This window comes from Fukomys damarensis, unplaced genomic scaffold (assembly GCF_012274545.1).
Source record: "Fukomys damarensis isolate Sample0158 unplaced genomic scaffold, DMR_v1.0_HiC HiC_scaffold_37, whole genome shotgun sequence".
Lineage (NCBI taxonomy): Eukaryota > Metazoa > Chordata > Mammalia > Rodentia > Bathyergidae > Fukomys > Fukomys damarensis.
In genome coordinates, this window is record NW_022900949.1 from 1,502,267 (window position 1) to 1,511,091 (window position 8,825).

At 58.4% G+C, this 8,825-nt stretch overlaps 1 protein-coding gene across 1 annotated transcript in view; it reads left to right on the forward strand.

Moving 5' to 3' along the window:
- Positions 1-225: 225 nt before the first annotated feature.
- The window catches only part of Fcho1 (FCH and mu domain containing endocytic adaptor 1), a 15,765-nt gene continuing 7,165 nt past the window's right edge, over positions 226-8,825 (forward strand). The window contains exons 1-10 of the mRNA XM_033759387.1: positions 226-1,489; positions 1,605-1,688; positions 2,097-2,160; positions 4,598-4,689; positions 5,267-5,341; positions 5,477-5,618; positions 7,040-7,192; positions 7,311-7,415; positions 8,229-8,327; positions 8,402-8,498. Of these exons, the coding sequence (XP_033615278.1) occupies positions 2,134-2,160; positions 4,598-4,689; positions 5,267-5,341; positions 5,477-5,618; positions 7,040-7,192; positions 7,311-7,415; positions 8,229-8,327; positions 8,402-8,498 (790 nt within the window). The 5' untranslated portion in view covers positions 226-1,489; positions 1,605-1,688; positions 2,097-2,133. The remainder of the gene's footprint in view (positions 1,490-1,604; positions 1,689-2,096; positions 2,161-4,597; positions 4,690-5,266; positions 5,342-5,476; positions 5,619-7,039; positions 7,193-7,310; positions 7,416-8,228; positions 8,328-8,401; positions 8,499-8,825) is intronic.

Sequence of the window (8,825 nt, forward strand, 5' to 3'; positions counted from 1 at the left end):
CTCTTATTATTGGCTCAGTAATAACAGTCCCAGCCTGGCACCCCAGGTCAGGTGCCTCAGTTTACCCGCCCATGTGGCCTCTCGTGTTTCCGGGAGGCCCCAGGGGAGCCGGCTGGGGCAGGAGGCAAGGTTGCAGTTGGGTGTAGGCGGGGCGGGGTGAGCTTCCTGTCCCCCGCACACCCAGGCCTCCCCTTGGGCTGAAGGAAGTGGCAGGGCCTGGCGGCGCCGTCCTGCTGCCTCCCCGTCCCACGGGGTTCCCGGCTCCCCTGTGCCCATCTGGTGAGTCTGAACCTCAGCAGGGGACCCTCACATCCCCAAGCAGGAGCAGGAAGGAGGCCCCTGCCCAGGCTGGCTTGGGGACCGGTAGCAGGTGTCACTTCCTGGGCCGGGCCGCGGCAGTGGTGGCTCCTGGTGGCGGTGAGATCGGGAGGCAGAGCCGAGGCCTGGAGGCCCTAGGGCCCCTCGTGGCCACAGCCAGGCCAGTCGTCAGCCCGGAGGCTGCTGGAGGCCTCTGTGCCTCAGTGTCCCCGTCTGTTAAGCGGGGGCGGGACAGGTAGGGTGAGGGGCACGCACGTCCACAGCAGGAACGGCACCCAAAGGTCCTGCACTCCACAGGGTGGGGAGGCCACAGCCACCTAAACGGAGCCCCAAGACCGCTGAGATGGAGGGTTTCTGGGAAACCTCACACCGGGCAGGACTTCCTGCAGCCACCAACCCCAGGGGCCACCGAGCCTGAGGCAGACTGTGGCACGGGGAGGCGGGGATGCGGGAGTGCATCTCTCCTTTAGTATGAAATTCAGTGGCCATGTGGGGCCAATGGGTCCTAAGGGATCTGGAGAGAACAGTGACCCACCCCATGGCCAAGAGAAGAAATGATGGGGAACTGGGGGCTTTTCCTCCCCCAGGACAGGGCGCTGTGCCAGGCTTTGTTTCCCCAGGGACGACACTGAGAGCCCAAGTTTCTCAGGGCTGAAGCATCACCCAGCCCTAGGTGGTACTTGAGTCCATTTGTGAAACCCTAATTATTTGCCTAACAAACTCCTCTTTATGCGTTAAAGCCCCCACTGCCAAGCCCCCTCCTGCAATCCAGGCTTCCACAGTCTTTGTCCCTCCATCTGGCCTAAGTCTAACTCTGGCTTCCTACACAGGGGATTCCTAGGGGCACAAGGTCCTCCTCAGTCCCTCCCCCAGGGCCCAGAGATCTTCCTGTCCTGTGGTCGCCCCGGTCCCTGTCCCTGCCACCACCGAGCCCCCGGACTCCCAGCTGCTGCAGCGCCGCCCTCTGTGCTGTGAATTATGGATGAGCCCGCGGGCTCTGGTGACGGTGACAAGCTAGCCTGGAGACTGTGCCGGGATGCCCAGCCCCTCCCCCACTGTGGGTCCTGTGCAGCGGGATGCAGGGTCCCCCGGTGAGACCCCTGCTAGGTATTCTGTCTTGTTTCACAGATGGGGAAACTGAGGCACAGAGCTGGACAGTGACCCACACTGGGTGAGCAGTGGCTTCCTGGGCAGAGCTGCATGTAAGGGGTTCAGAAGGCCCAAGGGGTGTTTGGGGACACGCAGAGACCCTGGGCTCACCTCTCACCAGATGCCTTCTCCCACAGGAGCTGCCAGCAGGGAGCGCAGAGCTCAGGCTTCACCCAGCTGGTTCAGGAGCAGGTCCATTGTTACTCCTGGCTGTAACCTTGGCAAGTAGCTCCCTCCTTGCAGGTGACTCATCTTTACTACCTGTAAAATGGCCCAGAGTTTCTCCCCCCTTGCTGGGCTTATCAATCATCTATCCTTGCCTGTGAACTCTTACACAGCCTTAAAAACCCTACCTTCCACGCCCTTCCTCCAATCCAGACCCCCACACATCCCCATTCCTCCACTACTGCATTCTGACCCCATGAGACTTGGGTCATCTGCTCTCCCAGACTGGGGGTGACAGGACCACGGGTGAATCCTCTCCAAGGCCCTGGCATGCTCCCAACCCTGGGGCTTTTGCTTCCTCTTTCCTCCTCCCTTTCTGTCCTCCTCAGGGAGGAGAGCTGGAATTTCCCCTCCTGAGCCCTGCACCACTTATGACTCAAGCTCAAACTTGCCTTTCTTTTCAGATAGGTCCTGGGCGGGGTCTTCACAAGGGCCATCAGGATGTCCTATTTTGGAGAGCACTTTTGGGTAAGACCTATTCTTATTTTGGTGGGGGTTCTGGATAGAGACTTTTATGGAGATGGGGAGGCTGTGTCATGTGCACAGAGCCTTGGGCAGGTAGAGGGTCTGCAGGTTGTAGAAGTTAAAGTGGGAAGAGGGGCTGGATTGGAATCCACACCTCAGCCCTCACAGGCTTTGTACCTTGGGCAAGTGATTCACAGCTTAACCCCGGAGAAACTGAGGCCCAGCATGGGACTCTTGTGACCCGAAAACTGCCCGGTGATGAAGTGCAGGCAGGACTCGAACCCGGGGCCAGGCTGAACTCCCAGGAGTCCCACGTCCTTCTGCCCTGGAGAGCTGGGGTTCTTCCCTGACCCGCGGCCTGCGCCCTTCATCCGGGCTGGGGCTGGGGGCTGGGACCTGAGTGCGACCCAGGGCAGCTCGTGCTGTGCTTTCACTCAGTCTTTCATTCATCCCCTCCCTCCGGCCACAGCCCCAGCCCCCAGGGAGGAGATCCAGTCTGGGGGACACAGCCATCTCTACCCCCAGCCCTTCATGGGACCCCGGGACAGCCTGGACCCTGAGCTGTGCTTGCTGTGGGCTGTGGGGGCCGGGTGAGGAGAGGGATTCCAGGCAGAGGTGTGACACTGGGGACAAGTTCAGGGAGCAAGGGCTCTTCTCCAGGGCCAGGCTGGTGGGAGCAGGACAGCACCCAGGAGAGGCCCCCTCCCCGCTTGCAAGGTCCTGAGCTTTTGAGAAGCCCGTTGCTAGGTAACCGGTTGCCCCAGCAACAAGTCCCGCCTCTTCTTCGCTCTTCCTCCCTCCCCAGCCCGGGCTCCCCTTACTGGCTTGGCTTTCTTAAAGGGGCCGTACGCCTTGCCGCCTGCAGGGATCTGCCCTCTAGCCGCTCCCTAAGGGTCGGACTCCCCACTTTGGCCTGAGTGAGTGGCTGTGTGACCGCACCGAGGGTCTGTCCCTCTCTGAGCCCGGACAGCACCTGTGTAAGGGGCTTGACCACTGCAGGAGAGAAGACGCCCACGTGGAACTCTGACAGCAGCGCCTACGTTTATTTTCAATGTCTTTTCATAGCACGAGGCACCTACCCGTATTTTCAGTTCTTTTTTATGGCACGAGGCGCTCGGCTCACTGCAGCAGAGGCCGATTAGCAGAGGAAAATAGAAACCACCCCCCAGCCCCACCCAAAGATAGCCCTGCTGGGCGGCTGAGCGCCAGGATCAGAATGCAAATCGGGCTCTGCTGGGAGCCCGAGGACCAGAGACGCTGCCTCTCTGAGCCTTGGTTTCCCCTTGTGGGAAGGGAATGAAATTCCCGTCTTCCCGACTTAGGGAGGCCGAGACTCAGTCCGTGACAGAAACATGGATGATGCGATGCTTCGTGTTGGCCTTGGTCCCTTGCCCCGGAGCCCCGCATAAGCCTGGCTCTCACCTGGGTGACAATGCGGCCCTGGGTGCCCACGGAGACTTCATCGGGTGACAAACCAGAGAAGACGCCCAGGCCCTGGGAGCCAGGGCAGAGCAGGCACTAGGGAGCCATGGAGGGAGTGTGACAGGAGAGGGGCCGCCTGGAGACCGCCCAGCCCCTAGGCTGTCAGCCCACCCTGAGGGACGCCAGCTGGGTTTGCCGAGTCCTGGAAGCAGGCCAGTGTTGGCAGCTAGTCAGCCCCACGTGCAGCCCGGGCAGCGGTGCCTGGTGCAGCCTCCCCCTGGGTCCTCGGCAGCCAGGCAGGGAGCCCTGTTGGAGCTGGTGCTGGAGCAAGGGCTGCGACCTGAAGCCAGAGCTCTGCCAGCCCCGTGTCACCAAGACCCTGGGGAGCTAGGACCCTCGTCTCCCCATTGGCCAGAGGAGAGAACTGAGGCCCAGAGAGGGGACATCACCAACCCAAAGTGGACGGACACAGATGGGGTCACTGGTCTCATTCCAGACTGGGCTCTGCTGGGTCGTGAGCGACTCAGACCTGGACCCTGGCCTGGCTCTCACATGGGACAGAAAGCAGCGACAGTGATTTAAATGGCAGGGCTGTACTGGCGTACAGCAGTGAAGAGCGGTGGGCAATGTGGTTTGCAGGTTTGGTTTGATCCAGCAACTTCACTAAACACATGTGCTATTTGACTGTTTCCAGCTTGGCATGATTCCAAAGCTTAGGGTTCCCACTTTGCTCCTAACATCTTCACATTTATGAAAAGATAGAAAAATGGAGGGAAAGAGAGAAAGACAGACACAAAATTAAATGAGAGTGTTCTCCCAACCATGGGACAAAATTCTCAGGCTTTTCACTGATTAGACCAGTTCAAGGCCCATGACCAAGGAGAAATGCCGCAAAGCTGAGCAGCTCACTCCCGACCGCCAACAGAGGGCTTCTGCAAATTGACTCTTTTGCCTGGCCCTTGTTGCTAGGTGACAGAGAGGCCCTCTCCCCCTACCCCCAATCTCCACATCCCTGCAGGGTGAGAAGAACCATGGCTTTGAGGTCCTGTACCACAGCGTGAAGCAGGGACCCAACTCCACCAAGGAGCTGGCCGACTTCATCCGTGAGAGGTGAGGACCCCACTGATCCACCCACTTGCGGCCCCGCCCACAGCCCGCGGCCACGCCCTTCTCGGCCACGCCCCACCCCTCTGGGCATGCGCACTCTTGTCCTGTCCCACGCCCCCGTAGGGGCGAATTTGTAAACCCGACTGGTCATGCTGATCGATGAAAACTCATATGAAGAAATCATCTGCGTGTCGGAGCATCCCTGGGAGACACCACGGACGACGGGAGGCAGCCGTTGCTCCCGCGGGCATGGCTTCCAACCGGCCACATTCCTGCCCCACCAAAACTGAATTTAGCTAGGCATTTAGCAGTGTTTCTCTGTAATTAAATGAGATAAACCATGCAAAGGATTTCACGCCGTGCCTACACTATCATAAGTGCTCAAAAAGCCTGTTTACCTATTGTTGCTACAAATTCCACTGGTTTTTTTTTAAAAAAAAAACAGCGAAATACATAAGGGGGGAAAAAAACTCCCCCAAATTTCCACATCGCTCTCCCTGGAGAGGCGCTGCTCAGATATCCGAGATGGGGAAACTGAGGCCCACAGCAGGAAGGTGACCTTCTCCATCCTGTCACCCAGGGCCACCATCGAGGAGGCCTACTCGAAGGCGATGGCCAAGCTTTCCAAGCTGGCCAGCAACGGGACCCCCATGGGGTGAGTGAGGTGGGGCGTCCTTGGCACGGGCCAAGTCCCTGTGGCCGCTGCGCTTCAAGGCGGGGTGCTGTGGAGGGGCCGGGGCAGAGGCAGCGGGAGGGGCGACCCCGCCTGGGAGTGACCCGCCTGTCCCAGGACCTTCGCCCCGCTCTGGGAGGTCTTCCGCGTGTCCTCTGACAAGCTGGCCCTGTGCCACCTGGAGCTGACGCGCAAGCTGCAGGACCTCATCAAGGACGTGCTCCGCTACGGGGAGGAGCAGCTCAGGATCCACAAGAAGGTGCGTGTTTGGGGGCTCCCGGGACCTGGTGGAGCCGCTGGGAATTGTACCCATGCGCGGAACACAGACTGAGCGGGCTTGGGCCGAATTCCGAGTGGGGGGGCGAGATGCAGCTCACGGGTAGCGCGTGGGCAGGATGCCCACCCGCCACCTCCTGTGCACAAAAGGCGGGAATCTTCTGGAGGCGGGGTTAGCCAGCTGGTCCGAAGACTGGTTTTTACATTTGTATTTGTTTTGCTTTCTTGGTTTTTACTTTTTTTTTTTTTTTTTTTTTTTTTTTTTTTTTTTTGGTACCTGGGATTGAACTCGAGGATCAAACTTGGGTCCTTTCGCTAAGCTAAATCCCCATTTTAAAAGGCTAGCAAAAAAAATCGAAAGAAGATAGCCATTTGGTGACATTCAAGAGCTGTGTGACAGCATGCTCAGGCTTCAGTGGGGAATAATAAAGTTTTATTGACACACAGCCGCGTTCACGCCTGTGCCTCGTACCTGTGAGGTTTCTGAGCCACAGCGCAGGGTCCAATGTCCCTGCTGAGTGGAACACGTTTTACTTTCTGTCCCTCTCTACAGAAAGCAGTCGCTGGCCCCGGTCTGTGAGCACCGATGTCAGTATTTCGCATTTCTAGACGCTCACAAACCTAGAATCTCAGATCTTTGGAGCCCTGGACTCAGGATCCCACCCATTTGAGGCTTAATAATAGGAGACTCTGAGATGTGCATTTCTCCGTTGATGGTGCTTTGACATAGGAGTTTTCAGCTTTACAGTGATGCAAAAGCCTTCTTTCTGCGTTTAGTAGAAACTGAAGGCAGAATTGCGAATTGGCAATGGGTGGTCTCATCCTGTGCCTAGGCTAGGTGGGTCAGCGAGTTTTCCATCTGCGGTATCTTCACCTTTGGATGATTTGTTGGACCATAACCCTCTGGCCAAAGAGCATCGGTACAGGGTTCTAGAATATTCTTTTTCTCCACTATTGGAGATTGAAGACAAGGGTGCTCTACCACGGAACTACATCCCCAGCCTTTTTGTTTGCTTGTTTATGGGTCAGCCCTTTTATTTTGAGACATAATCTCACTAACGTGCGTGCTCAGGCTGTGCTCCAATTTGAGATCCTCCTGCTTCAGGCTCTCTAAGTACTAGGATTACAGGTGTGAGCTACCATATCCAGCTGAACCTACGTGGGGTGTTTCTTTTGTTTTTGTTTTTTTGCCCTTGTGAAATTTTATGTATGGAACCCAAGCCTCGCACATGCTCAGCAAGCGCTCTACCTCTGAGCTGCACCCCCAGCCCCCTAAATACTTTAAAATTAATAAAATGCTCAGAAAATAGCCGTGGCCCTGGAAGGCACAGAGCACCTGGGACACCCAGAAGGTCACCCTGGGCCCCCGCGCACATGGCACCCACAAGCCCTCTCTGCCTGCAGTGCAAGGAGGAAGTGGGGAGCACCCTGGATGCGGTGCAGCTGCTCGCCGGGGTCACCCATCTGCTGCCCAAGTCTCGCGAGAACTACCTGAGCCGCTGCGTGGATCTGGAGCGCCTGCGCAGAGAGAACACCAGCCAGAAGGAGGTGGACAAGGTCTGCTCTGGCCCAGGGGTGGGAGGGCTGCTGCCGGTGGCAGCGTCACCCAGCGAGGCCACCCACGCGTCCACTGCTGATGACCAGGGTCGCCCTGTCCCCTCCCTGTGCCTCCTAGGCGGAAAGCAAAGCCAAGAAGGCAGCCGAGAGTCTGCGGCACTCCGTGGAGAAGTACAACTCTGCCCGGGCAGACTTCGAGCAGAAAATGCTGGACTCCGCACTGGTGAGGACCGGGGACCGACTGGCCCGGCCCACGCTGCTGCGAGCCCCAAAGTCCAGAGCCTCCAATGCCCAGCCCCAACCCGCAGACCTCAGGCTGCAAGCCCTCCGCACAGTACAGGCCGCCAGACCCCCTGTCGGGTGGGATTGGGAACATTCTGTGAGCCGTTCTGGCGAAGCTCTCTGGCTGAGGGCCAGGTGCAGGGAAACCGCTCCATGTGCTGCCGTTTCTCTGTTATTAAGGATTTTGAACAAGGCAGGACAGAGCCAAGAGGCCGCCCAGAGGCCTGAGTTTCCATCTGGCCTCCACCCCTCACCAGCGACGTGACCGTTGGCAGGGGACTGCATCTTTGAGTGTCTGTCCACCCACGTGTGCAAAATCAGATTTTCTTTTTAAGTTGCAAGTGATAGAAGCCTTTATCTAAACTGACAGATTTATAGGCTCAGGGAACTGCAAAGTTATTTAGGGGCCGGGGAAGTTTCAGGCATGGCTGGATCCAGGTGCTGAAATGGTGTGGGCAGGAAGTTGTGTCTCTCTGCTTGTCTAATGAATTTTCCTCCCTGGGGACCTTCACTCCTGCTTGCCACCAGATGTATGCGTGTGCATACACGTGGAGGCGGAGTGGTCACCAGCGGCCTGCATTTCCATCCCAACAACCTCCAGCCTCAGGAATCAAAGCGTCTCTTTTCCCAGGCTTCCAGCCAAAGTCCTAGGGCAGAATCTCATTGGCTGTCCCCCAAATCAATCGCTGCAGCTAGGGACCTGGGCTTTCTGATTGGTCAGGCTGGGTCCCATGGCCCTCCTCCCCCCTCACAGCGCTTCCAAGCCATGGAGGAGACCCACCTGCGGCACATGAAGGCCCTGCTGGGCTCCTACGCGCACTCAGTGGAAGACACTCACGTGCAGATCGGGCAGGTGAGGCCAGCTGGGGGGGCGGCACGCAGCTGGAGGCGGGGCCGGGACCTTAGGTGACCCCCCCACTTCCGCAGGTGCATGAGGAGTTCAAACAGAACATCGAGAACGTCAGTGTAGACCAGCTGCTCAGGAAGTTCGCGGAGAGCAAAGGCACCGGCCGGGAGAAGCCAGGTGAGCCGGGCAGCGGGAGCTCAGCAGGGGTGTGTGAGGCCCGGCTTCCAGAGCCACGGCAGGGTTCGCACCTGATCCCGCGGGACCCCGGGGCCCCCGGAGCCAAGACCAGCTTGAAGACGCTGAGAGGCAGGAGCTGAAAGGAAGGGCGGCAAAGCTCTGAGAGTTAGACCCGCATGTGGGCCCTTTCTTCATGGCTCGCTGTGTGACCCCTGGTGTTTTTCTTGACTTCTCGGAGCTTCCGTTCTAAAGAGGGGGAGAGGCAGGCCAGGGCCACGCAGCAGGCCGCCTCCCTGTCCGAGCCGGGCTGCAGGCAGGAGTGCTGCG